The sequence below is a fragment of the Sphaeramia orbicularis genome, chromosome 14, assembly GCF_902148855.1.
Source record: "Sphaeramia orbicularis chromosome 14, fSphaOr1.1, whole genome shotgun sequence".
Lineage (NCBI taxonomy): Eukaryota > Metazoa > Chordata > Actinopteri > Kurtiformes > Apogonidae > Sphaeramia > Sphaeramia orbicularis.
The window spans coordinates 14841006-14858285 of record NC_043970.1 but is presented as its reverse complement, the minus strand read 5'-3'; the positions used below and the strand labels follow the sequence as shown (position 1 = coordinate 14858285).

At 41.6% G+C, this 17280-nt stretch overlaps 1 protein-coding gene across 2 annotated transcripts in view; it reads left to right on the top strand.

The window, feature by feature from the left end:
- The window catches only part of shroom1 (shroom family member 1), a 46947-nt gene that overhangs the window by 22000 nt on the left and 7667 nt on the right, over window positions 1-17280 (top strand). Inside the window, exons 1-8 of one of the 2 annotated variants that reach the window (XM_030154970.1) lie at window positions 1431-1690; window positions 3957-6821; window positions 6915-7101; window positions 9238-9290; window positions 9680-10366; window positions 11596-12189; window positions 13535-13634; window positions 14810-15082. In XM_030154970.1, the coding sequence (XP_030010830.1) occupies window positions 4177-6821; window positions 6915-7101; window positions 9238-9290; window positions 9680-10366; window positions 11596-12189; window positions 13535-13634; window positions 14810-15082 (4539 nt within the window). In that variant the 5' untranslated portion in view covers window positions 1431-1690; window positions 3957-4176. Of the gene's footprint in view, window positions 1-1430; window positions 1691-3956; window positions 6822-6914; window positions 7102-9237; window positions 9291-9679; window positions 10367-11595; window positions 12190-13534; window positions 13635-14809; window positions 15083-17280 lie in introns of those variants that run through there. The other variant, XM_030154969.1, reaches the window with a different exon arrangement.

The window sequence follows — 17280 nt, the reverse complement described above, 5'->3', positions numbered from 1 at the left end:
GTATCATAAAGTGGCGTCCTACTGATCACTGTTAGATAATGGCTCAAAAAAAATCCCAAATCCACCTGATTTGGAACCTCAAATAAGTAATCTTGTGATCCATACTCTCTGTTGATAAGATCTCTGACCAAATGGGCTTGATGTCCTGTATGACAGCTTGCTTGCATGCCTGCTGTCGGATTTTCTAAGTTTCGCTTTATTAAATAGGAAAACATCTTAGTCTCTGTTCCACTAACAAGATCATAAAATGAATAGCTTGCACAATGTTTGACTAAGTTTACCATTTTATCAAGTCATTTAGCCACCACTTAGCATCAGCTAACCCTTGACCACTTGGTCTCCCATAGCTTTGTCCCACTCGTCTTAATATGGCCATTTCTGGCTCCAAAAATTCAACATCGCGACTACCAAATCCCAAACTACTGACTTTAGAATGCCAATTGAGAAATTAATGGATGTTATTTTTCCTCCATCCACTAATTATCATCAGTTTGTGGTTTCATACCTTGGTTTTTCTCAGCTCCACTGTCATGTCCAATTATGGTCACTTCTGGCTCTGAAGTCAACATGGCAACAGCCAAAATACCAAATTTGAGGCTTACACAAACAAATGGCTAGTGACGTGGTTGCTACATCCACTTATTTTATTCAAACTGAATCTGCACATATATAAATCCAACAGACCAGTAGAGATGCACTTTGTCTCCCTGTATGTGTGACTCTGTTCATTCCTGTTGGTGTACTACAAAAAAGTTTAGAAGATGTAGTGAGGCGCAAATGGATGCAGTGCTAGTTAGCACTTGTGCATGAACTGTGCATAATAAGAATAATGCTCATTTCCATAAAGGTAGCATTCATTTATCATACAATGAGGTTCACATCTGCATAAAGTAGGGGTGTTTTTGTCTGTGTGGAAAAGGGATCATCATCACTGTGCTGCAATTATGGTGCGACTATTTGGATTAATCATCACCTTTATATCCATGGAGAGTCTTCCTCCTGTAGCAGTTAATGACTAGCTTGTGTGTAACTTTTTACAGTTCATCAGTGACAGAGAAGCTCTTAAACATGAAGAAATGTAAAAGTGTGGAATTGGAAATAATAGCGGTGTGGTTGTTGGTCTTTGTAACTGTTTTTTGGGTGGAGGCTGGGAGGTCACCCATCCACTAACCAGCTCCTCTACCATTACCCCCCCCTTTTCCTCTCTCCTCCCCTCTCCTCCCTCCTGCCTTGGCCAGTCTCCATGTGCCGGGCTCAGGGCCTTGGGAATGAATGGCGCCCAGGCTCTGCTTCGTCTTTGAAGCCAGCCAGGAATGCGAGGCCTCTTTTTTGCCCCTCTCTCTCTGTTGTTCAGGCAGCCGGCAGCACTAGCAGCTATCTGCCGCAGTGAAATATTCCCTCCGCTGCTCTCATTGTGCACCGGAGAGCCGGACGTCATCGGCTGGCCAATCAGTGGCTCCCACTAGGCAGCCTCGGGTCTCAGTGGGGGGAGAAGGGACTCACTAGAAGTCTTCCCTCTAATATCTGGCTCTCCTGGTTACTCTGTCCGGTCCCTCTTTAGACGAAGAAAGATGATCTGAATCAGAGCACAAAACACTTGGCAAATTCTTTGTTTAAGTTAAAATGTAGGACGCGTAACACACTCTCAGATGGAAGTGTGGAAGGTCAGCAGTGTGCACACAAGGACGGGGTGAGTTTTTTTCTTTTCTTTCTTAGTAGTGCTTTTCTGAAGTGGAGAAACTTTCATCCAAAGTGATCTTGAAGTAGCTGATCACCGAGCAGTCCCCAGTCTGCCTTGCTGTTGTAACTGTTGATCCAGCCATTCAACTAGTGTTTTTGCTGCTGTCATTGTTCGTCTCTCTTGTCTTGTTGTTGTGGTTTGCGTGTGAGGGTATTTGTCTGGGGTCGGTCACCCTCTGCCTCACCCTCCCTCCCTCCTCCTTCCCCTCTTCCCTCTCTAGTCTCTGTACATTTTGTCACTGCCTGTCCCCTCCATCACTTCCACTTGAACGCTCCCCTGTTTGGGAGCCTCTTTCTGTTCACAGAGGGAAGAGGAGGGCTCGCACACAGACACAGCACAGATCAGAAGGCCCTTCATAAACACACCGAGTCCCCTTTAATACTGTAGTCCCAAAGACTTTAGGGAGGTGGGTTTTGTGTGTATGCAAAACGACCACCAAGGATGATCTTTGATTCTGTTTTGTTTTTAGTTATGATTTATCGGTGATCGTCACCCTGGCTTCTATTCAACAAAAATCCCCCAAAACAAAAGACAAAACTGTCTTAAATCCCACATCTTTGCGTGTATAGGGGTGGCCTGCTTGTACACTGCAGTATACAAGTTGGTCTCAGATGGTTGGCTTGTCTTTGTTTTATTGGCTACATTGACCTTTCTCTATGCATGACAGGTATGTAGCTTCATGAACACATTCAGGTCTTGGGAGAAAGAGGCCTACATTCACTGTGTTATTAAACTTTATTATAAACCTGAACCTATCATTAACCTGCAGCAGCTAGTTGCTGTTGGGGATTGACTTTAATAACAGCTATTGTGTAAAACCATTGCAAAAACATTTAATTCAGTATAATATAACTGAGTATAAAGGTCAAGTTTTTCCAAAAAATGTGCTTTAACATCACAGAAGAGTGACCCCAATATAAAGGATTTCCCTGTACTGTATAAATGCAGCAGTACATTCGGCTCTTAGTCCTTAATTTTTGCTCTAGTGGTGTGTGCAGACATTTTATGGTTTTATTTTTGCTTTATTATATCTCTCTGCGAAGTTCCTGGCAATAATTTTTAAAGGACAGAGTGAGAGTTATCACCCCATGAGGCTGCCAGGAAACAATAAAGTTATCATGTACAAGGAGTTCAGTGAAAGTTAATTTAGCTGAAAGTGGTACATCTTTTCACATATACATACCCAATGTATTGAAAATATTGAGCTGACTTTATAAAGTCAACTCTTTTACCAGTCACAATACTGTACAAGGCATTATCCTTCTGTCACATGACTAATCCTTCTATGTTTCTTCAGTTCTATATGGGATTCCTGAGATTTTTCATGAGTGTGCTGCAACGTGCTCCGCTGACCTCAAGGCCCTTAATTAGAGGCCTCGGTGCAGTGCAGCAGGCAGGCTCCTTCAACAGGTGGTTAACTGCACTGACCCACAAAACCAAGATGCTGTAAACTGAGGAAAAAGAAAAGCTTGTTTCACAAAACACTGTTGGTACTGTAGCCCAGAGGTGACACTACCTGATTTAATTTCACGTAAGGCAAGGTCAGATTATTTCCTGTACAGTATAGTAGAATAAAGTAGAAACTCCATAGGTTATGTTTTAAATGAATGTTTAAATCATTATATTATATAATGGAAGGTACTTTTTTTTAGAATAGTATCTGTTAAAGTATGTGTAAAATCAGAAATAGAATAAAGTAGGGTATGTCATTTGGGTAAAATCCCAAACCAGAAAGGAGGACAGGTAAGATGGTTGTTCCCTGACGCTGCCTTATACCCACATACTGCTTCATCAATGTAGGAATCTGACCTAGAAATGCCAGGCGAAGCTTTGACTTACCGTCACCTTAACTGTATCACATTTTTTCCCACAGAGGGTTTCATTAACATGTTTGATTCTTTCATGCATTAACTATAGATGAGGTATGGTCCTGCCAAGTCAACAATCTAACACAAATGTACTTAGATTGTTCTACTGTTACAAAGCAGTTAAAACAGCTGTGTAAACATTTTTTCAGTGATGTCTGCATAAAGCCACGTGATTTATTGAGTATCGGTTCTACATGTGGAAATATTTCCAGTTGCCATTTGACCACCCATATTTTGTCTTTTTCACACTTGAGCAGCTGCAGCTGTATGACCTAGCGCATAATGTGACTTTAAGATTTTCATCCTGATTAACCAGTCTGTGCTATGTTTGTGTTTGTTTCCACCAGGAGCTGCTAACCAGACCATGTCAAGAGGTTTTAAATGAACAAAAAGGAGGTACGAACATGACCTAATTTGCAACAAGTGTGAGGGAACACCAAGAGCACATGTGATGGTGGTAATTTTGCCAGTTTCACCAGCAAGACAAACACATGCATCAAAGTACTCGCAGGTACGCCACGTTTACCAACCCTGCCCTTCCCTTCCTGCCATCTACCCCAGTCCTCCATGGATTCCTACAACTTCCACTTTGAGAGAATGAGCAACATAGACCTGCATCCTCTGAGCCTTCCTGTCAGCCGGCTCTCCCCAGCCAAGTCTAGCAGCAGCATCGTTGACCAATTTGCCCACCATCAACACGGCAAAGGAGACTCTGCCTACAGCTCCTTCTCCGGAGGGTCGACTGCCCCAGACTACTCCTCCCCTTTTCTATCAGATGACTTGCAGTCTAGCTCTTTCAGCCACTATGCTGATCTTAAGTATGTAAAGTCATTTTACCATCCTAACCAGGTTCTGCAGTCTGATTCAAAGACCATGGACCAGCTCTATCGCTCTGTGGAAGCCATTTCACAGCAGTATCGTCACAATAACAACACCGTTCACCACCCCAACCACAATGGCAGTGACAGTTTCCACACAAACAACAAAGCACTCTCTAAGCAAGAGTTGCCTTTAGGAAGTACTTCCCAAGGTGCTTACCCTCCAATTCGTCCTCCACCAATCCCAGCACGCTTGGATAGTTTCATAGCTACAAAAAACTTGGAGAACAGTTGGGTCCATCACCACGGCACTGAGTCTCAGTCCCAGCAACCCCAGCCACAACCACAACAACATAGACACCACACTCAATCACAGTCCCATACCCAAAAGTCTGAACCAGCCAAGTCAGATTCAGTCAGCCCTGGCCTCAAATCTGAAGTGTACGGAGTTTGGAGGGGCTCTCAACAGCAGCAGCCATTGAGTTACCGCCCCCACCTTCAGCAGCATGACCAGACCACGGCACAAATGAACCCAGAATACCTTTTCATCACCGATAACAAAGCTGGGTCTGAGCAGCAGAAGTCAACAAATGTCTTAAGCCAGTCTCCTCCGAGAGGCACAAACCAGTCTGAGCACCTGAAACCCAAACAGACAGCAAGTAGTAATGGAGATCACATCAAAAACAGAGGCAGCAGTAGCCATCTCGAGGGTCAGCGCAGAAGGGCACACTCTGCTCATGACTGGCTTGGATCAGAGCCAACACGAGCATCTAGCCCCTGGAAAGTTGGGCAGAGTTTTATCAACAGCAGCATTCAACATAAAGGCCAGTTCTACTTTGTCACTGGTGTATGTAAGGCATCTGATTCTGAGTCTGAGGCTGGGAGTGAGGGCACTAGTGTGGTGGAAGCACACAAGCTCAGAGAAAAAGAAAGATGTCACAGCACAATGGAAAATTTGTTCAGACCTCTGCAAGAGAGTCCCCGCACTTTAACTGAGCAGATTTCAGATGAGAGAGAACCTTTCTTTCCTAAATCACAATGCAAGAACCCAAACAACAGAAGCCAGGATGAAGAAAATCACAGACCATCTCTGATTTTGACCAAGTCCTCTCGAAGCTTTGATGCTTTGGAGGAAATTGACATGATTCAGAGTCGAGAGATCGGCCGCCACACTGCAAACAACCCTATATTCTACTGCGGACCTTTAAACACACAAGCAAAGGAGATCTGCACCCCAGTCAACAATGAACAGCCCAACCACCTTAAGAGGGAGGAGCAGGCAAAGAGAACTAACCGACAGCCTTTGGGTGATGTAGCCAGCGAGAGGATAAACAAAGAAACAACCCCACTTCTGTACCACCTCACCGGAGCAAGTAGAGCTGGTTTTAAGTCTAAAAAGGATGCCGATTTCAACACAAAGGGCAAGGAAGCTGTTCTTAACAAGACAAACCCTGTGGATGTCACTGTTAATGACAGTGAGAGACATCCACAAGTTGAATCAAGCAAGAATGATCGAGGGGATGTCACCAATGTCGCTTGTAACACTCTGGATGATTCATTTAAGAAGTACTACAAAGAGAAGCTGAAGGATGCCCAGTCAAAAGTCCTAAGGGAGACCTCATTTAAAAGGAGGGATCTACAGCTGTCATGGCCGCACCGTATCAGGCAAAAACCTGAACTGAGGCCTACAGTTATTCACTCTTTCTCTTCATCACAAGACTCAGAGACTTCGACAGACACACTCACCCCCTCTGTGACCTCTGAGGAGACGGAGAAGGGAAGCATTAAAGAGGAAATTAACGAAGAATGTAAGAAAGAAGTGGACAAAGGGAGTGAAATGGAAAACAGAAGGTCTGCAAATGTGGCCCAACCCCAGGTGGCTCGCATCGGCGGCAGGAAACGCCTGACTCCAGAGCAGAAGAAGATGTACTACTCCGAACCAGAGAAACTCAACCAGCTTGGCAGTGCACCCAGCCACTCTGCTTGTCACTCCTTTGGTAATGAAAGTGACAATGTCTTTGCTGTTGAACGTGAGGGAGAGGAGCATCTTCAACAGGGAGAGCAGGGACTGGTAGCAGCACGGAGAAAGATGTTTGAGACAAGAGGTCGGGCTCTTTCAGCTTCTAGTGCATCAAAAACCAACCTGAAACATCTTCAACACAAAGCGTTGGTGGAGTATATGGAGCGTAAAACAGGCCAGAAGGTTGCAGAGCCACAGCAGCCAGCACCCCAGTTGCCCCCCTCAACCAGACAGAGGCACTCTCTGGGTGAGAAACCATTTGACTGGGGTCCTAGGCCTCTATCAGGAAATCATGAGAGCAAAAACACTAAGAAGAAACTTCACCGACCCCATTCTGCAGGACGCATCCTCGATTCCTCTACCAGCTCCATCAGGTACAAAAGAAAAGCACAAAGTACATTTTTGTTTTGTGATTGATAAAGGTCTGATTTTTGTCATTAAAGTACTCTTCTGTTTTCACAAACTAGGTATGCTCAGTTCTTCTCAGCACAGTCTGGTTCAGGCCAGTCTTCTGGTCAGGCTTATCAACCCAAATGGAGAGAGAGCCGGGGTCCATCTCAGGGGAAGTCGGCCTCTGTGGAGAGTCTGTTGGACCAGCCTGAGACACACAGTTTCTTCAGGAACAGATCTACTTCCACACCTCATGCATTTCAGGTAAATCTGTTGAAAAGAATCATGACATGCATACATACACAGAACAACTTAGTGTAACAGATGAGCCAGTTTCTCTAAAACAGACCCTGACTAAGGTTTTAATCTACACCAGGGGTCACCAACCTGGTGCTCGCGGGCGCCAGGTCACCCGCAAAGACCACGTGAGTCGCCTGCAGGCCTGTTCTAAAAATAGAACTAGTCCAGATGTCTCCAACACGTTGCGCACGATCTACCGGTAGCTGCCAAGGGAGAAGAACACAAGAACACAAAGTTGATTCGTCATTTGGCTGATCAGGTCTAAATTTCCAACAGTCAGAATTAAAAGTCTCCTGCCCCCCTCCCGAGATGAAACAGTCAACAAGCTGTCAATCAAACTTTAGCACTTGTTTGCTATCTGTCATTGGAGAGGGGCGGGGCCCAGGAGGAGCAGGATGAGCCAGATGCCAGGCAGGTAGTGGGTTTAGCTTCGCAACGATGTGGACCGAGTATAGTCAAGGAGTTATTTACACGAACAATGAGACACGGACTTCTGTTTGACTAATGTGAAAGACAAGTGTGTATGTCTGATCTGTGGCGTGAGCCTGGCAGTCAGTAAAGATGCAACGTGGAGTGGAATTTCACCAAAATTCACAGCAACTGTTCTGGAGATTCTCCGGTGGTAATCAGCCTCGGTAAAGAGAACATAAAAGAGCTAAAAAAACAACAGTCCATGTTCACTAAACTGACCAAGACCAGTGCTTCAACAGAGGCATCATTAAAGTGGTTCATGTCCTGGACAAGCGCAAACATATGCACGCTATATGCGCATGCGCTCATACAGCTGGAGTCGGACCTGAACAGGTACCTCTGCGTTTTACTCCAGTGTGATGACTCTGTAGAAGTGACACAGGGGGGTGCTGGATTTATGTGCACAAAGTTGTTCTGTTTTTAATTGATGTGTTTTGGCAGCATATGTGAATTTAGAAAAGGTCAAATCCTTCAGAAATACAGCAGCACCTGCTGGTGAAGTTGTGACAACATTCCTTTTCACAATTTCAAAGTATTAAAAATACACATACAGGTGTGTGTTATTTGTTTTTAATAATTCTAAAAAAATATGCAGGATTGTTCCATTTCATAATATTTGACACAGTATTAAAATATTTAGGAATACAGCATGTAAATGCTTGTATCTGTTTTTTTCTACTTTTGATTTTCTTAATAAAAGTGAAATAATAGTTTCATATTAACACTTTTTAAGTGTTGTAAATGTTAAAGCAAAGAAATATAAATAAATAAAATAAAATAATAAATGAACACAATGTTACAAACATATACAAAATACGCATATGTATGAAAATTAGGTATGTAAATAAATGTTGCTGAATTAGAGTCGCCCTCCGGCAACTTCATTATGTAGAAGTAGCTCACAGAAGACAAAAGGTTGGTGACCCCTGATCTACACATTCAATGTAACTAGTTGTCAGCAGATAGATGTCTTTGTGTGTTTATTGCACAAAGTTGTTCATTTTTTCATTAATTTGCTTGATTCTGAGTAAATGAAGACCTGTTCTCTTAACTGAAAAACATGGCTGATGGTGCAACAGTTTCTTATACTTCTATTAACTTTCAGGAGGTATTTCAACAAGTACAAGATATTTTCAGGTGCATTATAAAAAAAAAAACTTGGCAAATACTTTTCAGTCAGGCTCAGAATAATTCACAAATTGTGACTTGCTTTTTTCTTTCTTTCATCAGTGTATTAGTTAGCCTGGAGGAAGGGTGGCTAACATTTTTGGCTTAAAATCAGTCAGATTTAATTAAGTGTGTGTAAAAGTGTGTAACTTGTTTAAGAGAAACATTGAGAATGTAGTTCTGTAGGCCCAAGAAAAACTACTGGCAGAAAGATGTAGATTTAGTCTTTTCACTTTTTGTATCAAAGTCAGTTTATTACATCAACTTCCTACTAAAACCTGCTTTGACCCTTGTAGCAAACTTTGTTTTGCAAGCAAGGTCAAACAAAATGGAGTCAAGGAAAAAAGGCACATTTGTTTCACAGAGATTTCACATGCTGTGGTATTAATTTCACAGGAAATCTGTCATTGGAGTACCGACATAAACATGCTTGATTTTTGTTTTCCTTTGATTCTCCTTCAGGCCTATGAATCTGAGCAGGATCCATTACCGGAGAACACTATGGAAACCTTGAGGTATGTACCGGCGCTGTAGACAAATTGGGACATTTTTATTGGTTTTTGGGTCAGGAGGGTATTAGGTTAGTGATGTGTGCGCCGCAGCACAGACTATAAATCTCAACTTGATTCATTGTGGTACTGCAAAGTCAACACCCACCTGCTCCAGCCAAACAACGTTCTGTAAAAGAACTATAGAAATTACCATTTGCAAGGAGTTGGCCTATTTCTGTTTCATAAGTGCTGGGAAATATACCACTATATTATCATTCTCTGAAATATATACATTTTCTGCAGGGTTTATATTTGTATTGTTTTCAATCAGTGCTTTTAGCTTTGTAAACTGATCCATATTCAAATGGGAAAAGATGTATACTACACATTTTAATACTGAATGTTGTTTGCAGTCCCCAGCAGAATCCTCCAGAAGAAAACTCAGTAAAGGCAGCTCCTGAGGGCCAACAACGTGTCCGTGTGGTTGCACCGAGAGGGAAGTCCATGGAGGAGCTTGGAGCCTTAAAATTGGCAAGGCCATCGGCTCTGAGTAAGAGCTCTGAACAGCTCGATCGACTTTGGAGGTATTCCACTGGGCCAGGAGAACCCGACAGGGACAAGAGGAGTATCGAATGCTTTCCAGCAGACGTTCAAGAACTCAAAGCCCAGGGGCAGGACAGAGGCAGGAAGAGTCAGTGGGAGTCGCATGAAGCAGGGGAAGAACAAGATATTACAGAGAAGATCACTCAGGGACATGTGGAAAACCAAACTCAGACAAAGTTCCCTCTGAAGCAAAACTCTGAACCAGTACTGAGCAGCGGGGAGGATACTGCACCTCTTAACATAACAGGAATGAGGAACAGGAGTCGGTCCACCTCCCCGGCCTCTGGTTCCTCTTCTCAGCTCAGGGTTCACTCGGGATCCCCGGCATCCCAAGGGCCTGTCACAGATGACTTTAGGTCCAGTAGTAGGCCACCTAGTGAGGCCTCTTCGAACCCACCATCTCCCAGAGATCAAGAAACCAGCGAGAGGGAGGTCAAATCCACCTCTTCCACCCCCACCCAGACAAAGCCTCCTTATGAAAACAGGCCTAGTTCCAGGTAAGATGACACACCATGTCCATGCAGCAGCTGTTTTCTTTGAATAACTTAACCAAGTAAACCAAGCAGAAGTTTTTTTTATTTGCATTTTGTGTACATTTTCAGCTATAACACTTGATGTTGAAAAAAATTTAATAATAATTGTTGTGAAAGTTCTATCACTATGTTTGTGAGACATTCCACTGTTCCACTGTTGAACTGAACAACTGAAAACTACAAATAACCATGAGATTTCTTCAACTTTTATTCAGAACTAAAAAACACAGCCTTTAAACATGAAAACAATAATGATTTGACATTTTCTGTGATAATCATGTCACATCAACCAATACGAACATATTTATCATGATCACCTACTTTCACAACACAACTTTGTAACATTGCATTGGCACTACTGGCAATTTGGTTGCCCTATGCATGAGTACTTAAGAAACAAGGGAAGAAACTAAAAAACAAACTAAAACAAAAAGAAACTAAGAAAGAAACCAACTTACTTAAAAAACTGACACTGCAAACTGGAAGAAAGACTTAAAATATACTGTATCGATGTTAAAAAGTATTATATCGATGTTTTTAGGGATTTATTCAAATGCAGGCATGGCAGAGGTTTTTTTGTTGTTTTTTTTTATTTTTGTATTGTGATTTGTATTGTATCACCAGATTCTTTCCAATACACATCCCTACTTAAGACACTGAAATCATTTATTGTAAAATAAGCTTTTAATTGCTATTAAAATGTATGTAAACAATCTTTAAAAACACTTCACATTCTCCAAATTCTTTGTCCATTCATCATCCTGCTTTTCTTCTTTGGCTTTGTGCCTCTCTTGATCCCCATTTGTACACGAAACACAGAAATGTGCAAAAAGGAGTAACACTGGAAAGTTGTTAGAGGACTGAGCTGATTCCACTGTCGTGAAGTATCTGGATATTTATCCAAAAGAATGTATGAAACGAGTTATTTTGAGACTTTATTTGCAGTTGAATTATTAATAGTTTAAAAAAATGACTGAAAACCTGCTTCCCATGTCTTACATAGATGTAAATATGTAAAAGTAAGTAGCAGTTGAGTAGACGTTTCATGGAGACTTAAAGCTGCACCAGCATCACCAGATATCTCTAACAAGGCTAAAAGAAACTGTAACGAGTGAAAGTAACGGATATGTTTGATTCTGCACGCATAACTTAGTTCAGGTCTGATTCCTCTCTCTTGTTTGTTTCACTTTCAGTCGAGTGAGGACATCTCCTTCTGTAACTGGATCAGAGCGAGAGCAGTCAGTGGATGAACCGAGCAGTGACCCCTCGGCCGACTCAAACCACGAAGTGTCTCTGAGCTGCGGCGTCACTACAGACCCGTCCCTGTGGATTCTCCCCCCAGAAGAAGAAATCAAAGAGGATGTCCAGCATCCACTGTTGACAGACGTTTTCAGTGATGAGTCCGAAAGCTCTGCCCCTCCCACACAGACAAGTGAAACCTCTGTGTCTCCGCGAACCTCGGTGTCTGATGCTGATGTCAGTCAGCAGGAGAACGAGGAGAAAAATCTCAAAACGGAAGATGAGAACATGGGAGAAAACCAGGAGATGGAGGAGAGAGGAACACCAGAAGGAGAGACGGAGACCCGGGAGAAGCCCGTCGAGAGGCCACAGTGGGAGGAGCTTGTCGAGGCAGTCGTCAAAGCTGACCAATCACTGGCCAGAGTGCTTTACCCGCTGGCCAATCGTAAGACAGCGCTTATGCTGATGGAGCAGCTGCTGTCAGAGGACACGCTGCTGATGGAGGAGCACTACAAGAAGAAACAGGAGCAGAGAGGAGCAGCAGAAAGGTGAATGTTAATGTCCTGGAAGATTAAACCCAGCTCATGAATAAAAGATTGGCCTCACCAGTTTCCACTAAGTAAGAATAGAGTGTTTTCTGACAAGTGAGTGCAGTTTATTGTTTGTGTAAAAGGAGACTGTACGATTTAGAGAACTTAAGAAGATGGCCTTCACACTTACCAAATACACAGCATGTCTGTCAGCTTCAACACAGTTCTGTAGCTGAAATATTCAGGACAGGTGCATGAATTGGAGAAAAACATAATTTTGAGATTATTTTTGACAGTGTTGCAAATGGTGCAATTTGTTTAGTTATGGAGGAAATGCACAGATTATTTAAAAAAAAAAAAATTTTTAAATCTATTTTCTGAACATCAACAAGTATAAAAATGCAAAAACTGAAACAGTTAAATTATTCGTTTTGCATATTTTACCTCAGTAAAACTGAATTTAAAAATATCACCTTACAAACACTGGACATGTAAACTGCAGCTTTATACAGTTCTACAACTGCACAAGCTGACGTTGTGATTTAATGAATTGTGCAGCTCTAATGCACTATAATGTGTGCCACTAGTAATAAAAGCCACAGTACAATGATGGTAGATGACATTATGAAGTAACGGGATCATGGGAGTAGTTTTCATCCCTATCGTCAATTAACCTCTAACTGATGTGACTCATGTTTCCACAAAAGATAATGTTTTTGAGTTTTATTCATATCACATTTAGAAACATATAGCCATATTATGCAATTTCTTTCTTCTGTAATAGCCATAAGTAACATTAAACCTAACATTAGTGAAGGTAATAATGTACCATGTTGCAACAAATCAAATTTCTCAGAATTTTGACATTTGATATAATGTAACAAAACATATATCATAATTTAGATCCTGTGGTTAAATGTGGAAATGTTATCTGTTATTACTGTAGGAGTCTAAAATAGCTTAATGCACATCGAGTTCATTTGAATCCATGGTTTAAAGTTTCTCTGTGAAACATTATACTGGTGTCTAATGGCCAAAGAGCTGAACTCTGCTCGTCCTGTGTTTCCTTTTGTTGCATCACCTGCACAGACACACCTGGGCACCTGCTTATGCTTGCACATTCACTCACATTTTTGCCTCTTTAAGCATACCTCAGATGTCTTCTACATAGAATACGTGGTTGCATTTCATTGTTTCATAATATGTAAATAAGTTGGACATTGCTCAGAATATACTGCGCTGTATACAGAGTAGCTAAAACAGGACAATGACCGGAGCATGTTCATGTTGTTCATGTTGAGTGCTTGCAAGAGGATTCATTCATTCATTTTTATATATTAACGTATATATTTTTTGTTTCTAGTGCTGAGACAGTTGAGACTGCCGAGCCCTCTTTTAGTTTGTCTGCTCCAGACAACCAGAAGACAGAAGCACAGAGCACAGCAGACGTCAGCGAGAAGAAGGTGAACATAAACGTTTGAAAATGGAAGATGGTTTTCAGCCAAAGAAAATCACATTACAAATCAAGTCCATTACAGACTCTCCTCAACTCATTTATAAAGACAGATGTGGGGGTTTTGTTTCAGTCTAAACAGAAATAAAGTATAAGCAAAAGGACACCACGCTGCTGTAAAACCAGAAGTATAGAATTTTTTAAAAGAACGGAGCACAAAATTAGTGTAAAAAGTGAGACCGGTATAAGCAAGTACATGATCTGCAACAGTTCTAAGTGGAATTGTACATATTTGAATCATGTGATTACTCATTGATCTCAACCATTTTGGATTTTCACCTGATTTTCTTGCTCTTTTTTGTAATAATATTTGATGAATAAGTTAAATATAATGATTAAAATGTTCTGCGATGCAAATCTTGTTAATGAGTAGAAGTCAGTAAAACAAGGTGACACTTTATAAACGAAAGGATAAAAAAAATTTCAGTATTTAACAAGCTCAATGCCTTTGTGAAATGATTGTCAAATATTTTTCATTTAATACATTCGAGTTAACTGTTAAACCAACATTTCAAATAATTTACACATTTACATCAAGTCAATAGTATTACATGCCATTTTGGTTTCTTAAAAAAAGTATGTCCACAAAAGCCACATTTCTTCTAGTTTTTAATGAAAATGGTAAAGAAATGAGAATCTGCAAAAGGACAGCAGAGCAATCAGGCTGTTTAAGTAAATACTTAGATCCTCGGTGGTGATGCAGTCGGTCTTCCTGTCTGAAATCAGATGTCATATTGATACCATCTGGAGGCTGTTTGGCCTTGAGTGGACCCTTTTCAGACTCATAGTTATGTCTCTTATCACATGATGTACTGTCTGCCGCTTATCAGTGTCTCCCGCTTGTCTAATGTTTGGCTCAGCAAACAGTCCTCCCCTTCCTCCTCAGTGCACTCCACATTCTCTCTGATTACACTACAGCTTTGCACATATTTCCAGGGAAAATGCGTATCTAGGTGATGATTGGAAAATGTTATCCTACTTCACACAGATTTTCTATGATTCTATTAACCAAACAGGTATATATCATTTTTTTGACATTTTCTATGTTTTTTCTATCTGTCCTTACACTGTAGCATCATTGCCTGAAATCCCTCACACATTGTCCTTTTCTCTATGAATGAACAGCGCCTGTTGGTGTCCTTCATTGAGGAGCGTCTGCATTCCCTAGAGGAGGCCCGTGCGGAGCTCCAGATGGAGATCCAGGAGAACGTGGGCCGCGGAGAGGCGCTGGAGGGGCTGGTACGAGAGCGCTGCCTGCCCGTGGAGCTGGAAAGATACAACCTGTTCATAGGAGACCTGGAGCGGGTGGTCAGCCTGCTGTTGTGCCTCTCAGCACGGCTGGCCAGGGTTCAGAACGCCCTGAGCACCGTGGATCAGCACACAGACGCCGAAGAGAAGGTAAGGAAACGTGTAGAAAGAGCATCGATAAGCCATGGTTAGCACATTCAGCCAGGTCAGTGAGGTAGAGTTTAATTTCTAATAATTTCTCTGTGCTTTATGACAGTTTTCAAGGACTAAAAGCCGTAGTCTGGGTAAATAATTTAAAGAATCAGGGCTTATGCTTATGCTTCAATAGAACACTTGTTGGTTAATGGAGAAACAGTGAACCACAATGTCTGAGAAACCAAAACAGGACCAGTAGCCCTGTATCTCACCAGCATGTTCTATCAAAAATCAATAACAAGTTGAATTTGCGAGGTTGTCGGGTTCTGGCACTATGTTAGAGTCCTGTGGTCTTGATGCAGGAGAGCAGTCTCCTAATAGAATTGGGTGGTACTTTCACTGGAAGAGAACTCGACAAATTAAATGAAAGTCCATAGATGACTTCCAATCAGTGCTCAATAGTAACTATATTGATATCTCTAACCATTTCTGTTTTGTAAAACATCAACATATGGACCATTATAAGTAAAGGCAAATGTGTAATATTTCAAAAATTCATCAAAAAATTTCAAAATCTAAATTTCTAAACACTGTGAACAAACTTTGTAGACATTGTCCCAAGGAAGCAACTTAAAAAAATTGAAGTGAATCCAACCGGTGGTGTTGTCAGAGAAGATGTTTGAAGAAATTGTTAACAAAGACAACGATGAAGACGACAATGACGGACACAGCGCCTTCACAGTAGCTCATGGTCTATGCACCAGTGAGCTAAAAACACAACATTACTGTAAAGCACAACTCCACCTTTTCCTACAAAGCACCTCTAGGGCTGGTTCATGACCAAGAACGGGCTCTTGAGCAGGACATCTCGTTCCACAGAACATTTGCTGGTCTGGAGCCAAGAATTATTGACCTTAGGGTCGGGGGAGGGGATCATCATGGGTAACAAGGCCAACAATAAGTTTATGACTCCAAACTTCATTTAAACTAAATGTTACAGAGCTGGTGTACCATCTGTTCTACCTCATCGTCAGCTACAGTGTAGAAGTCAGATCAACGCAGCAGTAGACAGACTGCTGTCTCGTTGTGTTTTTAAAAACATAGCCATGTAAGACAGATGGCTCAATAAGTATCTGAGGGACTAACACTACCCCCACAAGGACAGGCTGTAATTTGTCACATCAGTGGTACATGTGTAATGTTGTTACATTCACAATTCATTACATCCATGTGAAAAGCAGTAGCTATGCTTGCTCAGGTAATAATTGAAAAATAGCAAGATAGTTAGGTAACAATAGCAATGTGAGTGAGTCACCGACCAGTTCACACAGACGTAAACTGATGTGGTCATGTAGCCCTCTAGTTCATGGGTAAAAACAAGCAAAACAAAATAAACAAATAAAGTTGCAGGTTGAACAAACTTTAGACTCTGAACTGACTCAAGGACCAGAGCCAACGAAATAGCAAGTTCTTACAACTATCTATTAATGAATATTGATAAAACTTATCAGTTCCGTTTCCAAATGAACAAAAAATTCTACTAAATGCACAGTATGTAGCATTTACACAATAAAATATCTCAATTATGTTTTCTTGACTTAAGGACTTACATTATTTCAAGTGTTTCCTGTGACGCCACTACATGTGTGTTATTTTTATTTATATTCATTTAAATGCACTGACGGTGTTATGTCACAGTGTATATTTTTAGTTTACACTATAATTATAAATGACAGTAATGTCAGTGGTGAGTCTTCAGTGTGTGGGAGGTTGCATCTTCTGCTGTTGTTTTGTTGGGGTAAAAGTTGCAAATCGCAAAACGTAATTGTAACCATGTTCCTTTTTCCATTTGGAGTTCTGGAAGGATTATGAACTAAAACCCACTTAACACACATGATAAGATACGCTGTATGTATTTTCATCCTCGTCAAAGTCCCCTGGAGCTGGTGTAATGCATCCTGTCAGCTGGGAGTCATGTAACCTCGCTTTTCTGTGGCTCTGAGCCTCTGGCTATAAAGAAGACCATCCCTGCTGAAGTGTGCGGTCGCTCCCATGCCCTCAGCTATAACTCCTGCTCTGTTTACTTTAGAACTGCAAACACGCCGTTCGGGAAAAGTTGAAGGGCGACTTTAATGGAGTCAAGGTTTCTGACTGTGTGGAATTCAAAAAATGTCAATGGATTTGTATGATTGACTGCTAATGTTGAGTTTATC